This window comes from Mirounga angustirostris, unplaced genomic scaffold, assembly GCF_029215605.1.
Source record: "Mirounga angustirostris isolate CCGP_5_RB_7025 unplaced genomic scaffold, mMirAng1.0.hap1 SCAF_13, whole genome shotgun sequence".
Classification (NCBI taxonomy): Eukaryota; Metazoa; Chordata; class Mammalia; order Carnivora; family Phocidae; genus Mirounga; species Mirounga angustirostris.
The window spans coordinates 5,345,130-5,372,058 of NW_026991721.1; the positions used below are offsets into that span (position 1 = coordinate 5,345,130).

A 26,929-nucleotide genomic window follows, 5' to 3' on the forward strand; every position below is an offset into this window, starting at 1 on the left:
CCACCTCAGTCTGCACAGAGCAGAAAAGGGAAGAGCTGCCTAGGAACCCAGCACTGGTCCTGACCACGCCGCCTGGCTCTGACCTGCAGCCTGGAGGGGCTGTGGCAGGGCTGGCAGGGCACCCCCCTCCTTTCTCTGGGGGCACCGGGGCAGGAGTGTGGAGTGGAGAATCTGATGCTAGTCCAGAGAGAGGAATCACCTTCCAGGGCTGGCCCACCACTGCCTCTCGCACTTTGTAAAAAAACAAACAGCAGAAGCAACTTATTACCAAATGATTTAATTGGTGGTCTGGATCTAGAGCACTCAAGCCTCGGAGACCAAAGGACTGTCCCCCAAGAAGTCACCAAGAGGAGATGTCTGCAAGCCCCAGTCTCGAGCCTTTTCCTCTGCACTCCCCTGGCAGCTCTCTGGAGGGGGAGAAAGGGGGCGGGAAGGAGACCCTCTACAGAGGGTCTAGGCTTATGGGTCCCCCAGGTATCCTGCCTAGCAAGTCCCCACCCAGGCCTGAGGGAAGGAAGGAGGGAGAGACTCCGCAGCCATCCCCCACCCCGTACCCCACCACTGGAAAACACCAACAACCCCACACCCCAAAGGCGAGAGAAGACCAAAAGTCTTTAGGGGGAAGCATTTCACAAATGGGGACTCTTGGTCTGTCCATCGCCTTGAATGGGAGCATTCCCGCTGAGTCACCCACGCAGCCTCTGGTGTTGAAACTGGTCCGGTGCCTCGTGCTGATTAATGAAGTACAATTCCCCCACCCATGTGCAGTCTCCCGGCCACTGGGAAGAATGAAGAACCTTGTGAACCTGAGGGGAAAACCCTCAGCCAAGTGCCCTCTACTTTCCTTAGAGCTGGGCAGTGGGCCTGTGGTGCCCTCTGTCTCCCCCACCCCAGGGGGCATTGTGAGCCAGTTAGTCACCTGCCCCAGCGCCTCACTTAGCCCCAGCTTTTGGAAATGGCACAGGCGGCGGGACAATAGGCAAGGGGGGCGGTCAGCCCAGACAAAGGGCAGCAGGAAAAACACCATCACTTGCTACGAAGCCAGCTCGCTGGCATTTGGGAGAATGTGTCATTGCATTTACTCAGGGGGAGGGGGAGGGGAGGGAAGGTTAGAGATGAGGAGTCAGAGGTAGGGCGAGCGCAGGGACCCCGCACCCCAGGTCGACGCCGTCGGAGAAGAAAAGGAGCGGGCGGCTCCCTCCCCTCGCTCGGGGAGTCTGCAGACGGACTGATGCCCTCCCCGCCCCCTCCCCCAGGAGGCCCAGGGTGGTACCGCCGCAGCCTCGCCTCACCTCACCCCCCCTCGGTGTTGTGGGAGGGATAGGAGCCCCAGAAGCCCTCCCTTCCCTCCTCCCCCCTCCTCCCCCCACCCCGGGGAGGGCCGCTACAATTTGTGGTTACAGCTTTACACGTCAGAAAAAAAAAAAAAAAAGTTTGCAGAATGTCCCACACCGAAAAAAAAAAAAAATCCGAAACCGAGCGAAAAAAACCTGCGAGTGGGCCTGGCGGATGGGATTATTAAAGCTTCGCCGGAGCCGCGGCTCGCCCTCCCACTCCGCCAGCCTCCGGGAGAGGAGCCGCGCCCGGCCGGCCCGGCCCCCAGCCCCATGGACCTCCGAGCAGGTAGGAGCTTGGCGTCCGAGGCCCCGGCCCCCGCCCCCGCCCGGGAGCCGCGAGATCCGGTTCCCGTGCCTCCCCCGGGAGCCCCGAGCCGGGGCCGGGCTGGGGAGCCGGGAGCCACCCCGCCAGCAGGGCTCGGGCCGGGGGAGGCACGGCTGGGCGCCCTCGAGAGGGGCCGGGCGGGGACGCGGCATTCCTGAAGTCCGCCCGGCGGGCCAGGAGGTGGCTGGGAGCGCGGCGGGGAGCCCGCGCGACCCGCTGGCCAGGGCAGCCGGCAACCTGGAGCCCCTGCGAGACGGGGTCCCGGGGATCCCGGCGGAAAGCGCCCCGCGCGAAAGTCAGGGAGAGCGAGTCCCAGGCGGGGAGCGGGGATGCGGGAGGGAGACACGGCGCGCGGGAAGGAGGGGGCCGGGGAGGAAGAGGGGAGAAGGGCGGGGAGCCCGAGGCCGGGCCGGCGGGAGGCGAGGGGAGGCCGACACCTCGGGCCCGCCGCGCTCCCTCCCCGGCCCGCCGGGAGGGGAGGGCGGGAAGGAGGGCGGCGAGAGGAGAGGAGGGCGGAGGGCGGAGGGCGGAGGGCAGAGCCGAGCCTGGCTGGGCCGGGCCGGGCCGGGCTGCGGGACTCGCGGCTTCCTCGCTGCGCGCTGCGCGGCTGGAGCCCACCATGCTGCCCGCGGCCGGGGAGCCGGCGGCAGGTAGGGGCCGGGCGGCGGGGCGGCGGCGGCGGCGGCGAGTCCCCGGTCCGGCCCGCCGTGGCCTGGGAGTGATTCGTGCGGGGGACGGGCGCAGCCCGGCCGGACCGGGCAGGAGAAAGTCCGTCACCGGCCGGGGAGCGGCGGCAGCGGCCGCTCGACTCCGGCGGCCCGCGGGAGGGCGGGCGGGCAGGGCAGGGAGTTGACGCGCGGGAAAGGGCAGCGGCCGGGCCGAGCCCGGCGCCCCGGACCCCGCCCCCGCCCCCGCCGCCGGGAAGGGAGCGACCGGGCGGGAGCGGGCCGGGGGCGGGGCCGGGGGCGCCGAGGCCACACAAGGGGAAGGCGCCGCCGCTGCGGGGAGGGGGCCGAGAGCGAGAGGTCGCCGCCGAGGGGGAGGGCCCGCGAGCGGCCGCCGCCGCCAAGTTCTCGGGCCGAGCCCCTCGGGGGAAACCCCAGGTCCCCCGGGCCTCTCCAGAGTCCCCTCATCTCTGCCTTTCCCACCTTCCTTCCCAGTGGCTCCACACTGCGCTCCAGAAGCCCCCACCCCCACAGACCCCCCAGTCCCAGAGGACCCCGTCCCAGGTTCCCCCAGCGCCCGGCCTGGCCCTCCTGGCGGGGGTAGGAGGGAGCTGCCAGGAGGGGAAGGGAGGGGAAGCTGGAAGTCCCCAGCCTTGGAGACAGAGGCTGGGGGTGAGGGCACTGGACACACACCTCTGTCAGACACTCTCTGACCCTGACCCTGACCCTGAGGGGCTGACACCTCCCAGCTTTCACAACCCCCACAGACCCCGTTTCCGGCTCTAAGCACACACTGCCCCTCCCTAGGGACACCGGGACACATTCCTAGGAGAGACCAGACAGCAACCCACCCCTCCCCCCACAGTTTGGCTCTGCCACCCTCACTGCCCTGAGCCACACACTCAACCAGGGGAGAAAACAGGCACCAGGGAGATGGCAGCAAGTAGTCACCTTGCAGCCCTCCCGTCCCCAGTCTCTCCTCCAGACTGGTGTAATGGCTCCCTCTCCCCTCCACAGAGCCCCGCACTCCTCCCCGTTCACACTTGTGCACACCACCTGGCCACACCAGCTACTCTATTAGTGACACTTCACATTCCTCCCCACAATCCAATCCCACCTGCCTATTCACACCGGGGCTCCTGCCCGCTCCCTCCCAGCCCCTCCCACACCTCTGAATAACAACACCCTTTCAAACTCACCCCTACACTTGCCCAGACTATTTCCTTCTCTTGGTCCCCATGCCTGGCTCTTAGCTGGCTGCTTAGCTCCCCCAGCTTCATCCTGCACCCCTTGGGAACACCTGGGATCCTCTTGCAACACAATCCAGAACCCTCTCACTCTGACAGCTCAACTCCTGTATCCATATTGACTTCACAAGGCAGGGTGGCCCGCCCACCTGTCCGCTTCTTTCCCTGGGCCTCAGTTTCTTCTGTCATTTAGGCTGGAAGAGAAGGGCAGGGAGGGGGCTGCTGAAGATGACAGCAGAGATGGGGCCGACGCGGTTCTGCTGAGAGGGACTTCAGTGTGCATAGCGCGACCCTCGCGCAAGCCCCGTCACCTGATGGGTTGGTGGCAAAGCTCGCGCTCCTGACTTCTGGGCCTATGTGTACTCACTCACTAAGCACTTCTCAGTGACCTGGGGCAGAGGGAACCAAGGAGAGGAGGGAAGGGAGAAGAGACAGAGGGGAGGGCAGCCAGCCCAGAGGACAAGGAAAGATGGGCTGCTTCTGTGGGCCTTTCCCTGAGGAGGCAGGTCAGGAGGAGCCCCCGAGGGCCATTTCCTACAGTTCAGTGCCTGGATCTCCCACTGCAGTGGACACACCAGCCCTAAACCACTTCCTTCTCCCAACTCCCCTCACCAGATCGCTCCAAGGTCACCGGGGAAGCTGGTCCGGGGCTGGCCTGAGGGCGGAGCCTTTCCGGCTGGCTCCCACATTTTTCAGCACCTCTGGAGCTCTGTGATGCCTCCCTGGCTCCTACATTTTTGGCTGATAGCCCTTATGCACCCGTCCCAGGTGCCGAGTCTCCTGGCTGATTTGTCCTGCCCACCCTGGCCACCCTGGCCCATCTGCCCCACTGAGCCCCCACCCTCACTGAATGAGGTCAGCCTGGAGGATACAGGTCAGGGATCAAGGGGCGGCTGGCTAAAGACATGCGAACACGGCTATGCCTGCCTGTGCTGCCCTGTCAGGGTGGCCATGCGCTTGCGTGGGCTGAGTGTGTGTGTGTGTGTGTGTGTTCACGAGGGGGGCCTAGGTTCCCAGGGCCCAGGGATCTGGATGGAATTAGGGGCCACCCGGGCGGGGGCCAGGATGGGGGGTGGGGGGCTCCAGCAGGAAACGTGAGCTGCACTCATTAGCTCCTCACGTGCTCAGCCGGATTTATAAACACAAGGGAAGACGGGATGTAAACAATCAGTGGGCAGCAGCCAGAGGCAGAGCTGGGGTGGGGGCTGGGCTAGGGGCCAGGACTGGGGGAGGGGGCCCAGGACACAGCCCCCAGTGGCCCCGTCCACCTGCACACCGTGAGCCTGGCCAGAAGGATGGAAGAGGGCTCCAGGATGCCCACCTAGTTCTCCCTCCCAGGGATGCAGGCAGGCTGCAAGCTGCACTGAGTTCCACTGCTTACAACTAAACCACAGGTGTTCTTTGCCCCAGATGGCTATCAGTTTGCTGCCTGAGATGTGGGGACATCTTGCCCAGAGTGGAAGCTGTTGTAATCGATAGTAGAGCCCTGGGCGCCTGGGTGGCTCAGATGGTTAAGCGTCTGCCTTCGACTCAGGTCATGATCCCGGGGTCCTGGGATCGAGTCCCCCATTGGGCTCCCTGCTAGGCGGGGAGCCTGCTTCTCCCTCTGCCTCTGCCTCTCTCTCTCTCTCTGACTCTCATGAATAAATAAATAAAACATTAAAAAAAAAAAAAAAAGAGAGAGTAGAGCCCTGTCCCCTTTCTCCTCTCCTAGCCTCTTCTCCCTCTAGATACCTGAGACTCCTTCCTTCTTTCTGGCTCTCTCTATGGGTCGGTCAGTACGATCCTTCTGCTCTTTCCCCTGCCCCCACCCCCCAGCCTGCAGTGACACAGTTACCTCAGAACTGAAATATTCCTGGAAACACCGGCCCCGTCTGGTTAATTTCATGAGCCGTTTTTCTGCCCAGATGACTTAGCTCTTGTTTATCCAAAGGCTTCTCCCCCTCTTGTCCCTGTGTAGGGAGCCGGTTCTCCCCAGGGATGTCCCACAGGGCCCAGAAGGGGAGGGGAAAACAAGGCCCAGAGTTGGGGTCCTGACCCCATGCCCCTCCCCCATCTCCCTCCATGCCATTGGCCCAGTCTCAGAACTCTGGCCAGAAGGGCTGCCCAAAGCAGGGTGGGGGAAAGAGGTGAGCCCAGCTCCCAGGGTTTCAGCTGGGACCCTCAGCATTGCTGCTAATTCAAGGCTGGAAGGGCCACTGCCCACCTCAGCATGTCTCCAACCTCCAAAACTAACCCCATATTGTACCCTTTGGATCTTGGAGGTGACTCTGCCAGATATCGAGGCTGAGGGTAGCCCCAGGCTTCATGCAGAGGAGAAGGGCCTGGAATTCTCTTGGGATGTGAGGAACAGTGAATAGAAAGGAACACAGAGTCAGCAGGAGCTAGGCATGGAAAGGCAGAATAAGGAAAGGAGCACCAGGAGGGAAGCCACGGGCTGCAGATGGGGACAAGGACAACGGGGTCAGTCACCTGCCTGATGCTGCTCTCTGTCTACACACGCACACACCCACCCACCCATGCTCTCAAACCAAGAGCCCCTCATCCCCAGGGGCAGGGTCTCTGAGACTGGTGCTCTCCCCCACCCTGCCCACTCCCATGCTCCATCAATAAAGTTGCCAACCAAGCATCTCAAAGAGTCAAGACTGATGGACTGGGCCACTGCAGAAGTCCCTACCTGACCCCTACACCCTTGTAAGAGACATTCTCTACAGTTTGAGTCTTAAACCCTCTCTAAAACCCTGACTCAGCATTACGACTAACTCCAAACTTCCCCTAACTCTAAGTAGTCAAATTGTCAAACGCATATCCAACTCATTTCCATCACATATGTCATTATGAAACTTTGAAAGTGGAAAAGAGAAAGTAGAAGAAACGACTCATGATCTCACACCTACCCAAGCTTAAAACCCAAACCAGCCCTCTCTTTGTGATGTGCCATGTGTTACCCCAGCTGACATCTAAATCAACACATTCACAGACCTTGGCCCCAGCGAACCCTGTGCCTGTCCAAACCTAACCACATCCCCCAGCTGGACTCAAACCTCAACCACACTCAATCAGCCAAATCCTAATAAACTAACCTGAAACTTTAAAAGTAACCCAGTCCTTAAACCTAACCTAGCCCAATGCCAATTATAGCCTTACCCCAACCCAACCTTAATTGCCTTTACCCAGTCCCAATGCCCACTGAATCCTGGCCTCGTTCTCTTCACCGTGGACCTCACCTAAAAGCTGGGAAAATCACGTCTCCCAACTGCCTACGTCTGTCCTCACAGAACTGAACCCTGGGCTCTGGTATCTCAAGATGTCCAAACTCTCCAGCACCGTTGGCTGACAAACCAAACGCTTCAAATACATCATATTCCCTCTCCTCCTCCCTTTCACTTCCCCCACCCTCCCTCTTCACTGCAGGCTGATCAAAGGACCTCATTCAAGGGGCACCTGGTGGCTCAGTTGGTTAAGCCTCTGACCCTTGATTTCGGCTCAGGTCATGATCTCTTGGGGTCCTGGGATGGAGCCCCCAGTCAGGCTCCACGCTCAGCAGGGGAGTCTGCTTCCCCTCTCCCTCTGCCCCTCCCCTGCTCACGCGCACGTGCACGCTCTCTCTCTCTCTGAAATAAATAAATACATCTTAAACAACAAACTCATTCAGGTCAAACTTTTCCCCATCCAACCTCCTAGATAGGAATGGGGCAAACCTCCACCCTGCGTCAGTCCACACCCAGGAATCCTATGCTAGAATGTACCCACCACTGACGACAGGAGCCAGCCCTGTGTCCTTCAGCCTGACGCTGGGGATCTAACCCTACCCCTTGCCTCCTATGGCTCAGCTTGGACTTGTCTCGGGGCAGCCTCTCTCGGGCCCTTCCCAGGGCTGACTGCTCTCAGCCGGCAGCGGGGACATGTGCTGTTTCCCACCCCTTGGCTCCAGTGGGACTGGGAGGCTGGGAGAGGAGGCTGAACCCAGGAATACTGATTCACAGACCCTAGGCCTGGCCCCGTCCCTCCACGTATGCACACATTTTATGTGTCGGCATACGAATGGTGACTCTCAGCTGACACACTAATATACTCTCCAATATGTGCTCATAGATACACACACAGAGGCCAAGTCCTGGTCCTCAAACACATACATACCTCCATCCACACACACCCCGGCCAGGAACACTCCCTTCCTCCACCCCCCTGCCTCCCATCTGGCAGCTCCCACTCACCCGCCTCCTCCCCCACCCCAGCCCAAGGTGGAGACAGACACCTGAGGGGCTGCCAGCTGAGTCCTCCACTGGGCCCGCCCGCCCTCATGCTTCTTGCCCCTCCTGTCCACAGGGGACTCGTGGGGGATGCTAGCTTGCCTGTGTACTGTCCTCTGGCACCTCCCTGCAGTGCCAGCCCTGAATCGCACAGGGGACCCGGGGCCTGGCCCCTCCATCCAGAAAACCTACGACCTCACCCGCTACCTGGAGCACCAACTCCGCAGCTTGGCTGGGACCTACGTGAGTACCCAGGGCGGCTGAAAGGTCTGGGAGTTGGGCAACGAATGAGCAATTGGTGGAAGAGAGACAGAATGGTGGAGGCGTCCCAGTGAGCACCGGTGACCAGGGGGGCCCTTTGGTTCCAAATGGTCCCCATGTCTGGCCCATTTCCTGCCCTTCCCTCTTAGGTGCCCCCCTCCTCCCCATCCGTGGCCCCAGGACCAGGCATGTGGGCAGGCCTCGCACCCGCACCCACCTTGGCCCATTGCCCCACTGGCTGCCGGCCCAGCCGCCCGCCTCCCCCTGGGGGCTGGGGAAGTCTCTTCTGTTTACACCGTGTCCTGGTGTCTCTTGCATGGGCGGGGCTGGGTGGGGATGGAGGGGCCCCACCTCCCATGCCTGTGTTCCAGCTCGCCTCTGCCCCAGACCTGGGGCCCTGCTGCTCTGGACCCATGGGCCTCCCCTCTGTCTGCCTCTCCCATCCTAGCTGGGCCTCCTAGGGGGGACTTGGGGGAAGGGGGCTGCAGGGAAGCCAGGCCAGTAGTGGCAGGAGGTTCAGGGTGTGGATGGAAGTTGTGCCATAAGGATTTGGGGGCAGTCCAGAGGTGTTCTGAGAGCCCAGGAGGGAAGGAGAGAGGGTCAGAGTTGCCGAGGACCATGGGGAACCGGCCCCCTCTTCCCGTGTTCCTCTTCCACATCCCAGACCCTACTCTGGAGCCAGGGAAAGAAAGGGGAGGAGGGTGGCGGGGGAGCTGGCTCCAGCCCCAGGATACACCGAGGAAATTAGTTTGTCTCTGTGCTTGTCAGCGTGTGAACCTCCCCCTGGGCCCTTGCCTATCCCAGGCCTCGCCCCTCTCTGCTCCCTTTCTCTCTGGCTGCAACGTCCCCCTCAGCCCTTTCCCTGGGCCCCAGGCCCCTCCCTTGAGGGTTGGCCAAGCTCTGTCCTCTTCCCTAGACTGCCTCCTATACCCTTCCTCCAGCCCAACTCTTGAGACTGCCTCAGTTTCTTCCTTCTGCAGCCCTGCTCCTATGAGCCCTTCCTTGGGGCACTTAGTGCTTCGGGAGCACTGTCTGTCCCCTGCCCTTCCGCCCGTGGGACCAGGCATGGAGGCATCGGGAGGCAAATGGAGCTCTGATTCCCACGGGCCCCTCTGCCTTTCCACCCGCCTTTCCCTCCCTGGCCAAAAACCTTTGCTTGACTCTGCTACCCCCTCCAGCTCCCGACCCTTTTTCTCTCCTGGCTTTCCCTGCCAGATTTCTCGAAGGAGAGGTCTACACCCTCTGCCTCCGCTTCCTCTCCACCCGCTCACTCCTTAACCCCCTGCAGTCTGGCCTCCGGGCCACTGAAGCGGTCCTCTCCAAGGTCCTCAGGCAGCTCCTTCTTGCCAAACCCAGCGGAATTTCCTAAGGCTCACTCTCCTCGATCTGTTTTGCAGCCATGCTCCAGTACTGCTGCCTTCCGAACTCCTCTCCTTGGCTCTGCACTCTTCTGGTCCACCTTCCACCTCTGCAGCCTGGCCTCCTGGCTCCTCCTGGCTCCTCTTCCTCTCTGCCCTGCCCCGCGGCGGGCCCACTCCCAAGGCTTGCACACACAGCCAATCAGCACGTCCTCTCTGAGTATCTCCTGCGAGTTTTTCTCTTTCCACACCTCTCCATAGGGGAGTTCGTCACCCCCACTGCCTCAGCTGTCACCTCCATGCAGATGACACCCCCAGAGAAACTTGGGGGAGGCCCTGGAACAGAGAGGGGCCTAGTGTGGAGACGGGGCCAGTGTCAGGGGACACAGGACATAGCAGCTCTGGGGGCAGGTATCTCCTGGTGACCGCTGGCTACTCGGCCCTCCTCCTTCCCCATCGCCCTCTCCTTTTCACAGCTGAACTACCTGGGCCCCCCTTTCAACGAGCCTGACTTCAACCCACCTCGGCTGGGGGCAGAGACCCTGCCCAGGGCCACCGTCAACCTGGACGTGTGGCGAAGCCTCAACGACAAACTGCGCCTGACCCAGAACTATGAGGCCTACAGCCACCTGCTGTGCTACCTGCGAGGCCTCAACCGCCAGGCGGCCACGGCTGAGCTGCGCCGCAGCCTGGCCCACTTCTGCACCAGCCTCCAGGGCCTGCTGGGCAGCATCGCAGGGGTCATGGCGGCTCTGGGCTACCCTCTGCCCCAGCCTCTGCCCGGCACTGAGCCCACCTGGGCCCCTGGCCCTGCCCACAGCGACTTCCTCCAGAAGATGGACGACTTCTGGCTGCTGAAGGAGCTGCAGACCTGGCTGTGGCGCTCAGCCAAGGACTTCAACCGGCTCAAGAAGAAGATGCAGCCTCCCGCGGCTGCAGTCACCCTGCACCTGGAGGCCCGCGGCTTCTGACCTCTGACCTTCGCCACCTCCCCACTCCCCTGCTCCTTCAAACCCTGCGCCCGCTCGGGGAGGGAGAAACCTGTATGCCAACACTCGTTGAGCCAGGAGACAGAAGCCATGAGCCTCTGGCCCTCTCCGGACTTGAAAGAGGGTGTGATGCAATAAGGCCTGTCCCCTCCCTGCTTCCCAAAGTCGTGCAGGTCTGGGGAAGAGGTGCAATAGGCCCTGTCCCATCGCCACAGGAAGGAATGCTCACGGGAGCCCCAAGGGGCTCAAGTTGGTGCAAAGGCTCTCCCAGCTTCCTGCGTCCTGCCCAGCACTGGCCAGCACCCCACTGCCCCTCCAGTGGCACTCCCGGGAAGCGTGCCTGTAGGGCAGGGAGGGTGGCCACCACAGCATGTGCCTTTCTGGGGTGAAGCCCTTCGGCTGCCCCACTCTTCTTCGATGGGTGTTGTTCCCCTGTCCCCAAATAACTCAGTACATCCGATTCAGGAAACGTACACAGTGGCAAGTCCAAACAGGAAAAAATGGGATTTAAAAGTGGAAGAGGAAGGGTCTGCATTGGAGGTGGTACTGAAAGCATAGGGCCAGGCACAGACCGGACCCAGGGGTCACCAAGGCAGTCGGTGGTACAGGATGGCAGCCAAAAGGACCTTGCCTTGCATCTTGTCGCCGGCATCACGGTGCCTCCTCCCCACCCCGTTTCCAGGCTGGCTGTGGGTTGCCCAGGCTGGGGAGGGCAACAGTAGCCACAGCCACGGGGTTCCCTGAAAGTTTACATTGCAGTAGCATTGCGGGGGGCAGCCCCCCCAGGCCCTGCCCCCCAGCCTCACCCACTCATGACTCTAAGTTTGTTGTATTAATATTTATTTATTTGGAGATGTTATTTATTAGATGATATTTATTGCAGAATTTCTATTCTTGTATTAACAAATAAAATGCTTGCCCCAGGACTTCATCTCTTTGCTGGGCCTTGCTCCTCCTCCTGGCCCTTCTCCTCCTGGGCTCCCGCGCCCCCACGGGCTCGGAGCCTGCCAGTCCAAGGGGTAGCTCGGAGAGGCAAAGAACTTGGGGAAGAGGCTCTGCCCTGTCCACAGGGAGGGTGTGCACGCAGCACACTCTGTTCCTCCACCCATGGCGTGTTCCTTTAGTCCTTCCACCATCTTGCCTGCCCCCTCCCAGCCTTTGCTCAGCCCGCCTCACCTCTCAAGATTATTTTAAGGGTCTCGTAGGTCTGTCTCCCTAAGCCATCCACCTGTCCCTCCGGTCAGCCATGCACAGTCAGCCCTCAGCTTCGCCAGTCCTCCCACCCCCGTGGCAGCCCACTGGGGCCCCCAGCTGTGACCTTCACCTCAATACCCTTCCTCTCCTGGGGAGCGTGACTGACTGCGGCCAAGTCGCAAGTCTCAGCTGTGGCTCTACTCCTTTCTTTCCAGGGTAAGTCAGCAGGTTAGGGGGAAAGAGAAAAACTCAGATTGGTCTGCAAGCGAATGGGGTAGATGCTATTCAAGGGATGATCTCAGCTCCAAGCCCAGCCTCGAAGCCTCCTAGAGTGACTTTGGGCAAGTTACTTAAACTCTCTATTCTCCGTTTTCCCCATCTGTAAAATGGGGATGATGAAACAGCCGTCTAAGATTGTTTGAAGGATGAGAGAAACAATAAAGGTGAGGTGCCTGGCCACAGCAGCAGGGATTAGTAATCAGGTGACATGGGACGTGGGACAGATCGGCCTGCCGGGACACTTTAGCGAAGACCGCGGAGTAAGTTGGGCTGACTGCTCCCAGCTAACACAGGTATTTTACCAGGAGATGGTGCCCTAAGCAAAGGAAGTAACAAATGATGGTCCTGTCAAGCAATCTACAAATACTTTAAAGACCTGCCCATCATTACGCTAACTGGAGTAGGAAATCCAAGAGAAGTCTGAGACCTAACTTGGCTCCTGCCCTGACGGAGCCTGTGATCCATCTGGGGAGAGAAGACCGTCGGTAGAAACTACCGTCGGTAGAAACTACCGCCGGGTGCGTGAGTGTAGGTGCAAGAGCTACTGGACTTGCTTATGGTCGAGCCGGGTTCTGCTGACTGTCCCACAGTCACCTGGCCCAAGTTGGAGGGGACATGCCCCATAGAGGGGTCCAGGCTCTTTGGGCAGGGACATCTGCCCTGGCTCTGGCTAGATATCCTGTAGGCCTGCTTCCTGTCTAACAAGATAGGAAGGAGAGGGCATCTGGGCTGTCTCCACGCTGGGGCAAAATGAGTAGCAGCCTGTCAGGTGTAAGGCACCAAGCAAGGGGCTATACAGAATACCGGGAGAAGGAAGGCATGTCCCACACTCCTGTACTGCGAGCTTCTTGGGGGCCGACTTTGAGTTTTCCCCATCTCTCTATCCCAGGTCAGGCGCAAGCCCAAAGAAGGTGTTCAATTAGCGTGTTGAACCAAACCACGTAGAAAAGGGATCCCTTGCCCCAAATGCTAAACTCCAAGGCAGAATTTGATTAGCTGCGGAAAGACCCGGATGAAATCCCCGGGAGACAGGGAAGGCAGGCTGGCATCCCTCCGCTGGGGGTGCTGATCTGTAAGCCTCACGGGAAGGCAATGGTGTCTGCCACCACCGCCGTCCTTCCAGTGCCCAACACACAGCAGGTGCCGCTGCATGGCCTCTCCAGGTAGGGTTTGGGCGAGGGCAGGACAAGGGTCAGTTCAGTGCGTCTGTCTCCCTTTTAAGCGGATAGCATCTCGAGGGCACGTTCCATAATTTATTCGTCTTTGCATCCCTACAGCATTTTAGCACAATGCCTGCACCGAAGTAAAGTACTTGCGAATTTAACGTAAGCTGATTTAAAGAGTGTCAAGCAATAGTGTGTGAGAAGTTAAGAGAAGTGAGTTTTTGGGAGGCCACCGATCAACAGTGTCAGAGGCCCCAGAAGCCCTGGGGGAAGAATTCGGGGGGAAACCCACTGAGAAATCAGGAAGTCACAGGTGACCTTTGCAAGAGCAGTTGGGAGGCAGACGCCAAATTGTGAGATTAAAGGAGGTGGTGAGAAAGAAGAAGGGGTAAGTGTATTCTCCCGGGCTTTGGTGGCAAAAGGAATACCTAGATGGGTAGCAGGAGCACTGATGTATGGGTTGGCTGGTTTGCTGTTGTTTCAAACAGAGAGATCTAAAGACGAAATTGCTGTGGGAGGGGTGGCAGCTGGAGAAGAATGTAGAGAGCCTTAGGGAATGGAATCAGGGACAAGCAGAGGAAGGGAATCAAAATCGTTGCTGGGCAGCCTCGTGGAGCCAGGTGACATCAGCACACGCATCTCTGTCATGGGCTGTGACATTCTCCATCAAGCCACAGATGGCCAGAGGCGAGGACAGAGAGAAGACAGGGTGCTTCCCATGGCCCAAGGACTGATAAAGCAGGAATGGCAGAGAATTGAGGGTTGGTTGAGACTCCAGAGGGTTAGGAATGGTGCTTTTGAACACCATTTGAACACAGGGCAGGTAGCAGAGGGAAAGGGAGGAGAGTGACCGGGAAGGGTGGGCAAGTGCTGGAGGTGGCTCCCGTGGAAGATGCAGAGGGGGCACCCCCAGCAGCAAGGTGGGAGAGGTAGACACAGAGGAGAACCGAGCCAGAAAGGGCATTTCAGAGTTCTTGAACTCTCCCCCAAATAGCTCCCTACTGATGGTGTCGGGGTGTGAGTCCCCCCTTTGGGTTTTGGAGCTGTGGACCAAGAGGTAGGTAGCTCTTGGTAAAGGACAAGTCATCAGGCTTTTCTCTGAATTTGTTTGTTATTGGTTCTCCACCCACGGCAGCTCCAGGAGGGGTGATGAGTTAGTGGTGGTTATCCCAGGTCCCACCTTTTAAGTATGGCCTGAGAGTCAGGGGCCCAGGGATGCAGAGGTCAGCTTAAGAACCTGGAATGCCTGGGGCCCTGCAGTGCCACAGAGGAGAGGACATCTCTAGAAGTCCTTCTGTTCCAGGGAGGCTGGGGAGAGTAGGAGTGGGGAGCGGGGAGGGGGTAGTGAGAGTAGGCTCTCTTCCTCCATCATCCCCATCCAGATGGCATGGAGTGGATTAGAAATCTCAGCATCATCTTGAGTATCCAGAAACGCACCTGCGTGTGAAAGGATGTGCAGAGGATGGAGAGCTGTCACTTGGGAGAGGCAACGTCACTGGCAGGGGTAGGAGCGGGTACAGGAGAGGGGGAGGGTGGCTAAAGGGTAGTGATACCTGGCCAGCTGCCTGCTTTTGCAGAGACTGGCCCAGCACCCGAGGACTTGGGGCCCTCTCAGTGTGTGAAAAGACTCATTCAAGCACTCATCTTACAGACACGTGCACACATTCACCCACTTGCCACGGCCACCCCAAATGGGGAAGGGCCAAAAGGAAAGCCCTTGTTCCCCTTAACCTGCAGGGTGAGGGCCAGTGATCTAGGCCATTGGCTGAGTGCTCTGATGGATTGCTGCCTCTCAGCTCCCCCTTCTTCTCTGGAGCCACAACTGTCTCTGCCTTTGTCCCTGTAGTTCTTGAGCTCCCTGACTCAGCCTGGCTCCCCGATTCCCAGCAGTAGACAAAGCCCTTGTCAGTGAGGTGGGGGTGGGGACAACGAGGGAGTAGCTGTGAACTGTAGGACCAGAGTTCCAGCCCTTTCTTTCTCCCAACCTTCAGGGTCTTTTGGCCTCCCGAGTTCAGAGGTCACCTCCAGGCCCCTCCCCAACTTGCCCCCATCTCTAAGGCCTGGCGGATGAGGTGGAAACTAACTAGGACCTTCCTCCCAGCTAGACAAAGTCTGACACCTGGTGGCCAAGGTGAGAAATGGCCAGAAGGATCCCTTTTCAAATGTCCCCAGAATTTCTCCAGGGCCAGGCTGGCCAAGGTGAAAGGGAAGGTGATGGGAGCTTTGGACGGGGTGGTTGGGACAAAGCAGAAGAGACAGCCAGTGGCAGAAAAACCCAGACGCAGGAGAACTTTTGCCTTCTGTCAGCCTCCTGCCCCTTAAGCCCACTAGGCCGGAGACCCTGGAGCAGGGAGAGGTGGGGTGTCTGGGAGGATCATGATGGACTAGGAGGGGCCGCCTGAAAGAATTTTGGCCCACAGGGTGGAGAATGGGGCCCAGGACGTGTGAATATGTGGGGGCTGGGGATATGAATCTGGCTGCCCAGAATCTCCAGCTCAGGGTGGGTGGCAGGGCCTGAGGGCCTGAGGAAGGGGGTTGCTGAGGAGAAGGAAGGAGAGCAGGAAGGAGAGCAGGCTACGCCCCACAGCCTGCTGGGCCCCAGGCAGCTGCTTCCTTCCCTCTACCTGCCCCCACCTTCCTAGCTCTAGCTGGCTCTCTCCAGAAGCCCCATTGTGAGCAGGGGGAGGGGGAAGGGGCTCCCAGGGCGCCTGCGCAGTGCTGAGGCCCCCCACCCTGCCACATTGTCTGAGCTAAGCCAGGCCTAATCCCCCTTTCCTTTGGAGGAGTAGGCAGTGGGCCTCAGCCCTCAGGAAGGTGCTGGGCTCCTGTTCCAGTTCTTTGCTCTCTTTTCTCTCGGGTTCTCCCAAGACTTTGGCCTTGGCCTAGAGCAAGGCCCTTGGGTGTTCCCAAGCCGAGGTCACTCCTGCAAAGTGCAAAGGTCACTCCTGCAAAGTGCAAAGGTCACTCCTGCTAGTCCCATCACCAGCCTCTGGGGGTCAGAGCTGACATAGAAACAGGCTCCTGGGTCTCAGGAAATTCCCTGAAGGAGGGAGAACTTAGCTCCCAACTCAGACCTCTGACCTGGCCCTCCAGCCTGACGCCTGACTTGTGATAGGCCCCACCATAGCAGTTTTGGGGATAGGACAGGAGGCTGTCTGAGTCGGGACAGGGGTTCCAGGAAGAAAGGTGAGAGGGGCAGACAGGGTTAGAGGAGTGAAGAAGGAAAAGACCTGAGGATGGCAGGCCAAGGTTCTAGTGGCCAGCACACCTCAGGGATCCAGACACCAAGTTGGGGAAGGATACCAATTAGACAGGGATGGTTCCAAAGCTCCTGGGTGCCAACTCCTTTGAGTCAGGGAGCTCAGTCCCACTACTGTCTGACTAGGACAGAAGGGCAATGCTGCCTGTGGACAGTTCTCTCGACTCTAGGCCAGAAAACCGGTCCTAGGCCACTTGCCCTTGAGCTGACCGCCCGGATTCTTTCTTGGGGCTGGGGGGACGCTGAAGGCCAAGGGAGACATCTTCCAGGCTAGGTGGGAGAGGCTAGCAGGGCCTGGGCCAGGCAGAGCTGGGGGCAGCCGGCAGGGATGGCCCAGACAGTGCCCACAGAGCAGGTCCGGGTGCCAGAAGAGAGAGGGAATGCGCCCGGGCGGCGGTAGGAGCCACTGTGGCCGCCCAGAGGCACACCCCATTTCACGCTCCCTGGGCGGTGGCAGGGCCCCACGGCTATCAGCTTTCAGGGGTGGGAAGGACCAGGAATGAGGAGGGGTCTGCCCCACCCATGGCTTCCTACTCCCTCAAGGCTCTGTGGGCTCAGGAGTGAGGTGCCACACACCTCTGGGATCGCCCTCTGGGGAGAGAGTGGTCAGTCCCACAGAGCCTGGGCACCATCCCTCTGTAGAGTGCAGAGGGCCTGACTGGACCCCACACCTCAGCCCTTCTCAGGCATGTGGAGAGGGCCTCCCTGTTTTCCTTCCCAATGCAGCAGGGCCCCCGTCTCCCTCAGTGTGGGCCCCACTTAGTCCACGAGGCAGATGGGGGATTAGGCCAGGCCCAGCCCAGAAAATAAAGCAGGGAAGGGCCCTCCAGCTCTGTGCAGTGCATTCAAGAGCTCTGACTCCCACTCAGCCCTCCTCAAGGAAGTGCATGGGGAGAGCCAGGCAGGAGGAGGCCCCTGAAGACACAGCTGCTCTCATTCCTCCCCTTTGGTGGTCTCCTGTCCAGAGCATTTCCTCTCTTATGCCCACCTTACTCCTAACACAGAGCACTGAGGCCCCGGAGCAGTGGGAGAAGGGGAGGCAGAAGTGTCTGGGCAGGCCCCTGCTCTCCTGGAAGAGCTGGATGGGATCTCTAAAGGGCACTTAGAGCTGGGCTGGCCCCTGTGCTGATTCCCAGACTCCCACTGACCAGCACTTTTGCCTGCTGCCAGGAAGTTGGTGAGGGGGAGGCGGGTGAAGGGGTGACTCAGCGATGACAGGAGCCCAAGGGACAAAGGTCATGGGTGGAGAATTGAGAGACACTGTTTACAGCAGCCCGCCTCCTCCAGGAGGTCTTCCAGTGCTGAGCCAACCCTGTGGTCCAACTCCTCTCTGACCCACCCTTCTCCCCTTTCCTGTTTGTTAGGAATTTTATCCTTGCACTGACAACTTGTGTATCCTATCTTCCTACCCCACTAGCCTCTGAGCTCCTGGGTGGGGAGGGCACAGAGGGACTGTGGTTTAACTGGGGCCCCACAATGCCTGTGACAATCAGCACTTCCTACTTTGAAAAACCATTTTATGGGGCGCCTGGCTGGCTCAGTCCGTGGGGCGTGTGACTCTTGATCTTGGGGTCATGAGCTCAAGCCCCACGTTGGGGGTAGAGATTACTTAAAAAAAAAAAAAGGCAGCATTTTACATCTAGTTTAGTTGAGTGAATATGTAGGAAAGCGCTGAGAACAGTACTTGGCACACCGTGCCATGTAAGAGTTTAGTTTATCATTGGTATTTTCTGCTCATACTGTCACATTAGTGAGACAGGGCAGATTTTACTGCTAAAGACCTGGGGATACAAACACTCTGGTCTCCTGCTCACTGTGGAATCTTCCTGACTAGTAGGGTAGGCATGTGCAGGCTACGGGACCCCCGGAGAGTCGACAAGGCCAACGCTTGCCTGGACGAAGAGCGGGCAGGGTCTTTGGGCACAGACTGTGAGAAAGGAGCTTTGGAACCCATGGGCTTCTCCAGCCAGGTCTCCTGGGGCCGGTGGGGGTGGGGTGGGAGCAGGGAAGGGGATTGGATTAGCCCAAACGCTCTTCAGACCTCCAGACCTGCCCCCACAAGGCTCTGCGGGACAAGGGGTGGGAGTGGAGGCTCCAGCTGGACTCTGGGGAGTTACCAACCCGCCACGGGGATTACTGAGGCTGAAAAGAACATTTGCCTAGGAAGGGAAAACGGGAAGTGAGAGCCTGAGGATAACGCTCTATAAGTCCCCTGAGACCCACGGCAGACCAATGGGGAGGAGCGGGGCAGGAGGAGGTGGTGCAGTCTGGGGCATCTTGACAGGTCCCCCACCCCAGCCTCACCCCTTCTCCCCCAGAACACAGCTGCAGCAGCTGTCCCGCCCCCTCTGCCGTCGCCGCCTGCCATTGGCTGGAGCCGGGCCCCGCCCTGCAGAGGCGGCCAACCATTGGTCTAGGTCTTTGATGTTTGTGCGCTTGTGGGGGTGGGGGACAGGCGTCATTCCCTGGAACCAGCGGACTTCCTCTCCGCTTGTCTGGGTCACCCTGTCTGCCCGTCGCTAGCCCCAGGCTCGCTCTCTGGCCCCAGCCCTCTTCTCTCTCTCTCCCTCAGCAGCTGTCTCTCTCGTGCCCGCTGGCCTGTCTCTCTCCTTCCCCGCAGTCGCCTCCTTCTCTGCCTGCCTGGGTGGCCGCCATGGGCCGGAAGCGGCTCATCACTGACTCCTACCCTGTAGTGAAGAGGAGGGAGGGCCCCGCTGGGCACAGCAAGGGGGAGCTGGCACCAGAGCTAGGTCTCTTACGTGGGGGGGGGGCGGGAGTAGTGGACACCGCTGAGGGGCATGAGAGGACGTGGGCGGACGTGGGCAATGGAAGGGGAAGTGAAGTATGTCCTTTACTTCCTACTCCAGGCCTGGCAGTGGCCGGCAGAGGCAAAGGGGTGGCGAGGGCCGGGGAGCAGTGGGGCAGCTGTGAGGCGATGGGCAGGGGACTGGCCTTGCAGGGCACAGGCCTGGGCAGGCCTGAGGAGCAGCATGTCATTGCAGGGGAAGAGCCCCAGCCGCTGAGCGTGGATGAAGCAGAGCTGGAGCTGCTGAGGCAGTTTGATCTCGCCTGGCAGTATGGGCCCTGCACAGGTGAGAACCCTCTCAGGCCCCTGAAGCAACCCAAGGCCCTGCCTGACCCTCTTGGGCACGGTCTCCCGAGACTAGGGGGCGTGGAGGTCCTGACACACCCCTCCACGCGCATTCTCTAGCCCGCGCCCCCCACGAGGTGCCCGCGTCTCCTTCCCACCCCGCAGGGATCACACGGCTGCAGCGCTGGTATCGGGCGGAACAGATGGGCTTGGAGCCTCCCCCAGAAGTGCGTCAGGTGCTACAGACCCACCCTGGCGATCCCCGCTTCCAGCGCAGGTCAGAGACAGGCCAGGGAGGGTTCTCAGGGGAGCCAGGCACCGCCAGCCTGCTGGCCCCCGGGGTGGGGGCTGCCCTGACCCGAAGAGGACACGGATACGGGCTTGGGGCCTTGCTGAACAGGCAAGAGGATTCTCTGAGGTGCCTGGCTCGGGAAGGCAGAAGATGGCTTTAATAATCCTTATCGCTGAGCTAATGGTGGGGGAAGGGTGCACCCAGGGCCCAGGGGACTATCTACTTAGTACAGAGGGGTTGGCCAAGGACTATAGACCATGGCCAAGAATTGGGGCTGGTGAACTCAGATCAAGGACTTAACTGATTCGGGTTTCTCCCTCCCTGTCCCCTCCCCTCGCACAGCCTCTGGCATCTCTATCCCCTTTGAGGCGCACCTAAGACCTCCTGCCCGCTATCCCAGAACCTCAAGACACAAGTGAGAGCTGGTTGCTGCCCCCTTGGCTCAGTTCTGCTGTGAAGAACTTTTGGCAGGAAAAGAGCCTCATAGAGAAAAGAGGCTGAATCTGGAGGTCTCTGAGGCTCAGCCCTCCATCTAACCAGCAGGCTTCTGGAGCCCCCTCTGAGAGCCAACACAGCTGAAGCTTGCACTTCCTACGTGGAGAATGGTCTCTGAGGACAAGGACCTGGCCATGACCTTTCAGATGCCTGCTACACGCCTCCCTGACCACAAACACTGTGGTCCTGGGAATAGTGTGGCAAATAGGCACAGCCTTGACATGGTCAGACTCAGGCAGATATCCATCTACGAGGCAAAGATGCACTCCCCACTTAAGGCTGGGAATCTGAGGGCAAAACTGGCAAGAGGTTCACTAATGCTTATCAATAAAGAACAATGAGTCTGGAAGCCTGACCTCCAGTCCTTTAATGTGGCCCTGCGTGGGCTGGCAGCCACCAGCAAGTTGATAGGTGGGAGAGAACCAGCACTACGCCTTCCCTCTGCCGCCCAACCCTAGACCTGGGACTAGACACGTCTATAGACTGTGGGACAAGTCCTCATTAGAGCTGATCAGCCTCTGGCGCCCCCTGGTGGTGTAAAGGGAAACTACTCTTTTTTTTTTTTAAGATTTTGTTTATTTGACAGAGATGCACAGAGAGAGAGAGAGAGAGAGAGAACACAAGCAGGGGGAGTGGGAGAAGGAGAAGCAGGCTTCCTGCAGAGCAGGGAGCCCGATGCGGGGCTTGATCCCAGGACCCTGGGATCATGACCTGAGCTGAAGGCAGATGCTTAACGACGGAGCCACCCAGGCGCCACGGGAAACTACTCTTTAGCCACCTTCAGAGACCAGCCAGAGAAAAACTTACCTGACCTGCCACCTAGCCTGGCATCAGCCTTCTCTCACCCACCCAAGCTTACAAAATGGGTCTTTGTCGGAGGAGGATCCATAGGGCCCACGCCCCATAAAGTCCAGACCTACGGATTCCTGGCAAGCACCTCTGCTTCCCACATTGAGGCCACCTGGATCCAAAGCAGGGTTGAGGAGGCTTTCAACCTGCAGGTCCTGCTCAGGGATGGCCATCATCTGATGCGCTTTGGTGGGGAACTGGGTGGAGCAGAAACAATGCTTAGGGGACCCCGGGATGGTATGACATGGAGAATGGGGTCAGTGTTCCTTGCACTGTGTTTACCTTCACTGGCTGTACCAGCCCTCCATCCTGGGCAGACAGAGACAGCACTACTAACTCCTTGAGGACAGGCCTACAGAGCAGCCAAGTAGCCTCTTCAACCCCCACTGTCCTGGGCCCTGCCCGTGCCTCAACACTTCAAATGAATCATCTCTAAAATTGCTAAAGGGCTGTCAAGGTAGATTTTATAGTGAGGGGGCCTGAAGCCCAGAAGAGCTGTGTGGCACTGCTCAGCAGCACCAGCAGGTATGTGGTGATGAGAGGCCATGTGCACAGGCTCTTCCTGTCTACACCCAGGCACCTGCTCATCTGCTGAGCACCTGCTGTACGCCGGGCTCTAGAGTGTTGTTAGTTGGGTGTTGTTAGTGGTGAGGAGATCAAAGAAGACATACAGGTAAATATAATGCCACGCGGTGGTCTGTGGTAGGCAAAGTTAGGGTTAGAGGTCAAAGAATGCCAGGAGTGCTGAGGTTGACCATGGAGGCTCTCTGACAGGGTGGCATCTCAGCGGAGACCTGAACGAAGTATAGGAATGGGCCTTGCACCTACGGGGGTGCTCTGGATAGAAGGAACAGCAAGCACACTTCCCAAGACAGGAGTGTGTGCACCCTGGTCCAGGAACAGCATGGAGGCCAGCGCAGCCAGGGCAGAGGGCGCGAGAGGAGTATGGTGGGAAATGAGGCCAGAGAGGTAGCAGGTCGCTCCCACAGGGCCTTTCAGGCTGAGATAAGGAATCTGGATTTTAATCTGAGCGAGACAGGAAGACACTGGTGGGTTTTAAGCCAATAAATGACATAATCAAGCTTATGTGTTGAAAACCCCACTCTGGCTGTTGGTGGAGAATAGACTGTGGAGTTGGTGGAAGAAGAGGCAGCAACACCGTGCTCAGGAGGCTTTCTGGGGTCAGCCTTGAGAGAGGTAATGGTGATTTGGACCAGGGTGGGGAGATCAGCTGGCTGTGGGTCAGAGAGAGAGGAGCCAAGAAGAACTCCAAAGGCTCTGGCCCGAACAGCTGGAAAGCCAGAGTTCCCACGACTAAGACGGGAAACACTTGAGAGGGGTGGGGAGGGCCGGGGAATCAGGAGTTCGCGCTTGACACCCAAGCAGAGCTGGGGAGTAGGTGGTGGATACGCAAGTCTGGAGTTCTGGGAAGCTCTGAATTTGAGCTGTAAATGTGGGCGTTTTTTAGATGGCATTTAAAGCCCTGAATGTGGGGGCGCCTGGGTGGCTCAGTCGTTAAGCGTCTGCCTTCGGCTCAGGTCGTGATCCCAGGGTCCTGGGATCGAGCCCCGCGTCGGGCTCCCTGCTCCGCGGGAAGCCTGCTTCTCCCTCTCCCACTCCCCCTGCTTGTGTTCCCTCTCTCGCTGCCTCTCTCTCTGTCAAATAAATAAATAAATAAATAAATAAATAAATAAATAAATAAATAATCTTTAAAGCCCTGAATGTGGATGAGGTTACCTGTGCGAGTACAGATGGAGACAGAAGTGGTCCAAGGACAGGCCTGCACCTTCTATGCTTAGAGGCGAGGAAGGAGACTGGGGGTGGCAGGCTGGAGGAAAATCTGGAGGCGTGGGCCTGGGAGGCCCGGACGGAAGGCATTTCAGAGTCCCAGATGCTTTGGAGAGGCTCGTAAAGTGAAGCCCCAGGGCAGCATGCTGGACTTGGCAATGCAGAGGTCACTGGGGACAAGAAGTTTCCATGAGTGCCAGGGTAAGAGTGTGCCTGGAGTGGGCTCAGAGTGAATGGCAGTGGAAGTGGAGACCAGGAGCATGCCAACTCTTTCAGGGACTTTTACTGTAAAGGGAGCAGAGGAATGGTGGTGACCAGAGGGACGTGGGATCAAAGGAGGGTTTGGGGTTTTTTTTTTAGGATTTATTTATTTGAGAGAGAGAGCATGAGTGCCAGTGGGGGAGGGGCAGAGGGCGAGAATCTTCAAGTAGACTCCTCGCTGAGCTCAGAACCCTGTTGCGGGGCTTGATCTCAAGACCCATGAGATCATGAAGATCAAGACCTGAAGTGAAATCAAGAGTTGGTCCCTTAACTGAGCCACCAAGGCACCCCTCAAGGGAGGGGTTCTGATGTGTCGTTTTGTCTTTTGTTTTAAATGTACTTTTTAAAAAGATTTTATTTATTTACTTGAGAGAGAGAGAGCACAAGTGGGGTGAGCGGCAGAGCAAGAAGCAGACTCCCCGCTGAGCAGGGAGCTGGACTCGGGGCTTGATCCCAGGACTCCAAGATCATGACCTGAGCCAAAGGCATATGCTTCACCGACTGAGCCACCCAGGCACCCCTTGTCTTTTGTTTTAGATAGAGTGACACTAGAGCATGTATAGTATGAAAGTGAGCCAAGAGGGGACAGAGGTGGTGGTCTTATGAGTGAGGCTTTTGTGAAAGTGACAAGGGCCAGGACCCAGGGAGAGGGTGGCCTCAGGCAGGAGCATCCAGCTCGACAGGAAGGGAGGCCAAGGATGTGGGAGTAGATGCAGGTGGGAAGGTATGGTATCGGTGGGAACATTCGAGAATCTGATGTTTGCTGAGAGCCTCATGCAGCAGGGAGGAGTCTGACGTTTACCAAGTGCCCTCCGTGCCATCTGCTGGGCTGAATGCTGCACATTCCTTATGTGGTTGACTGGAGTGACTCAGAACACTGTCATTAGGTAAGTATTAGCCACGGCTCACAGATAAGGCACCTGAGGCTGAGACTTGCTCAATCAGGAAACACCAGGCTGGACTCACACGCAGGGCTACCTTCCTCATTGCATCACCCCGCTCCTGCACCTGCGCTCCAGCTTGGGGTGCTGCTGAACAGAGAAGATCTACCCGTGTGGAAAGTTAAAAAAAAGCAATGTGATACAGAGGCCACGTCGTCGGGGCAACTAGGAGTGGTAGCGACACTGAGTCCTCGGGAAGGAGAGAGCATGTGTGTTAAAGAGACCCTCACTGTGGGGACCCTGAGCCCAGGACAGCCCCCTCCTACTGCAGTGGTTCCCTCTGTCTGACTTCAGTGCCTCACCACACCCCTGCTCCTCAGACCCTTCTGCTGCAGAATGAATGCAGAGCCCCCCAGTGCAGCAGGAGGTGGGCCCAAGACACCTCCACTCTGAATATTCTTACTACTTGTATCTTTTATCCGCAAAATCTCCAGCCAGTTTTGTATTCTATTCCATGATATGCTCGAGTAGTTGCCGTTACATTAAAAATGGATGAACTTGGGCGCCTGGGTGGTTCAGTTGGTTAAGCAACTGCCTTCGGCTCAGGTCATGATCCTGGAGTCCCTGGATCGAGTCCCGCATCGGGCTCCCTGCTCAGCAGGGAGTCTGCTTCTCCCTCTGACCCTCCTCCCTCTCATGCTGTCTCTCATTCTCTCTGTCTCAAATAAATAAATAAAATCTTAAAAAAAAAAAAAAGGATGAACTTAGGGGCACCTGGGTAGCTCAGTCGTTAAGCGTCTGCCTTCGGCTCAGGTCATGATCCCAGGGTCCTGGGATCGAGCCCCGCATCGGGCTCCTGGCTCAGCAAGGAGCCTGCTTCTCCCTCTCCCTCTGCCTCTCTCCCTGCTCATGCTTTCTCTCTCTCTCTCTCTGTATCTCTGTGTCTCAAATGAATAAATAAAATCTTAAAAAAAAAAATGGATGAACTTACTTACCAAGTAAAATGGACCCTCTGGGAAGAACGTGCCATGTGTGGCCTCTGGCTGGCTTGATCTACCCCAACGTGCCCACCGCCACCCAGCCAGGCTGAGTGCACGGCAGGAAGTGGCAAACAAGGGTTCATTGGAAGCAAAATGGGAGGTCAGTGGCCCATGAAGGGTGGGGAAGAGTAGGTGGGCAGAGAAGAGCATTCTAGAATGAGGAACTGGGCTGAGCAAAGGTAACAAGGAGAGGATGTGTGCGCCCAGGGGAGAGGTGTGCAGACGACAGCACTTGCTTATGAAAACCAGGGCAATAAAAAGCTAGCATTTCAGTGCTTACTACATATGCAGCACTGTTCTAAGTGCCTTCTTTCCCCTAAAAATGATGATACACTTTTTATAAAGAGCTTTTAAAGAGGAGATTTAGGCACAACAAGGTTAAGTACTTGCCCAGGGTCACACAACTCGTTAAGTGTTGGGAATAGAATCTGATGCCTGCAGGCATGTCATGTGGGCTAAAGCCAGCAAGAGGGGCTGGGACCAAACATAGGGCCTGGAGTCTGGATTTATCCATGGTGATGACAGTGCTAGAAGGCTGCTGAGCAGGAGAGAGATAGGATAAAAATAATCATTCTGGAAAATCTGTCTGGCCAGGTAGAAAGAAAGACTAGAGGGGAAGGAACTGCAGGCAGGGAGACCACAGGGGGAGCTATTAAATATTCAGGACATGGGAGTTTGGGTGGCTCAGTCTGTTAAGCGTCTGACTTCAGTTCAGGTCATGATCTCCAGGTCCTGGGATTGAGCACCGTATTGGCGGGAGTCTGCTTGTCCCTCTTGCTCTGTCTCTCTCGCAAATGAGTAAATAAAATCTTAAAAAAAATATTCAGGACATGGGTACGGAGACCCTGGATTAGCAGACAGAATGCAAAGGACAGAGAGTTCCAAGAGATGTTGCAAAGGCAGGTGGCAGGGCTTGCATTTGGGAAGGGACAAGTGGGGAGGGAGGTGTCAAAGATGACTCAGGATGTAAGCTTGGGTGGGTGAGAGAAGGCTGATGCCATGGACAGAAAAATGGAAACTGGGAGGGAAGGCAAGCTCGATCTCACGCATGTGCAGTTTAAGATGATGACAGGACTCCCAAAAGGCAACATGCAGGAAGCAGTGGCAGCCTAGAGGGCAAGTCCAGCAGCGAGGTCAGGGAGAGGTGGCATCCAGGGCACAGGGGGAATCACCTGCATAGAACCGACAGTCAAACCCATGGGCATGGGTGGTTTCTCAGGGGGTGAAGAGGGACAGGGAGAGGGCGTGAAGACAGGACCAAAGATGGCACTCAGGAAATCCTCTCTAGAAGGTGGAAGACCAGCCAAGGAGATGGGAGAGTGGCCGAGTGGCAGGAGAGCCAAGGCCGAGCTGACACCAGGCGGTTCTGAGAACTTCGTGCGTGGCTGGTGGCATGCAGCCAGAAGATCTCACGAGGAGGAGGTGGAAAGGAGGAGGATGGCCCGCCCTGAGTGTCCTCACACTTCCTGCACCCCTCTGTGTGCGTGTTGTAGTTCTCTCTGCACCCCCCCACACGGTGACTACCAGGGCCACACCCGCCAGTGAGGGTCACGCAATTCCATCTCTGTTGACTTAGGTGTGGCAGCGTTTATCTGCCCTCAAACTCAGACAAATGCACTAATAACACAAAGGCTTCAGGAGCTAATTTGCCAAGAAACTCAAGGAAACAGGGGAAATGCACACGTTTCCGGACTGGTCTAGAAGTAGACGGAGGCCACAGCAGTGGCGGCTTGAGGTGGATTTGGGTTCACACGACCTCTAGGACTTAGGCAATCCTCAACACGGCTGCTGGGTCTCCAGGCCACTCACCCAAGCCCTAAACTAGAAATTGACAACTTCATGCCAGTTCCGGCAGGTGCAATGGTCAGAACTGCAGTGCAGAAGCTCCGAGGGACTCTGGGG

At 58.1% G+C, this 26,929-nt stretch overlaps 2 protein-coding genes across 3 annotated transcripts; both read left to right on the plus strand.

The window, feature by feature from the left end:
* The first annotated feature begins 1,090 nt into the window (after window positions 1–1,090).
* CLCF1 (cardiotrophin like cytokine factor 1) lies at window positions 1,091–14,314 on the plus strand. The gene is made up of 3 exons (XM_045893185.3): window positions 1,091–1,623; window positions 7,904–8,070; window positions 9,923–14,314. Exons 1-3 carry the CDS (start codon window positions 1,608–1,610, stop codon window positions 10,415–10,417), a joined length of 678 nt encoding a protein of 225 aa, XP_045749141.1. The 5' UTR covers window positions 1,091–1,607; the 3' UTR covers window positions 10,418–14,314.
* Window positions 14,315–18,760: 4,446 nt separating this feature from the next.
* On the plus strand, window positions 18,761–20,557 carry POLD4 (DNA polymerase delta 4, accessory subunit). 2 transcript variants are annotated; one of them, XM_045893186.3, is made up of 4 exons: window positions 18,761–19,080; window positions 19,333–19,422; window positions 19,542–19,698; window positions 20,056–20,557. In XM_045893186.3, exons 1-4 carry the CDS (start codon window positions 18,984–18,986, stop codon window positions 20,078–20,080), a joined length of 369 nt encoding a protein of 122 aa, XP_045749142.1. In that variant the 5' UTR covers window positions 18,761–18,983; the 3' UTR covers window positions 20,081–20,557. The 2 variants fall into 2 exon arrangements, with proteins under 2 accessions (XP_045749142.1, XP_045749144.1); XM_045893188.3 differs by having other exon boundaries at window positions 18,768–19,080; window positions 19,587–19,698.
* The last annotated feature ends 6,372 nt before the right edge of the window (window positions 20,558–26,929 follow it).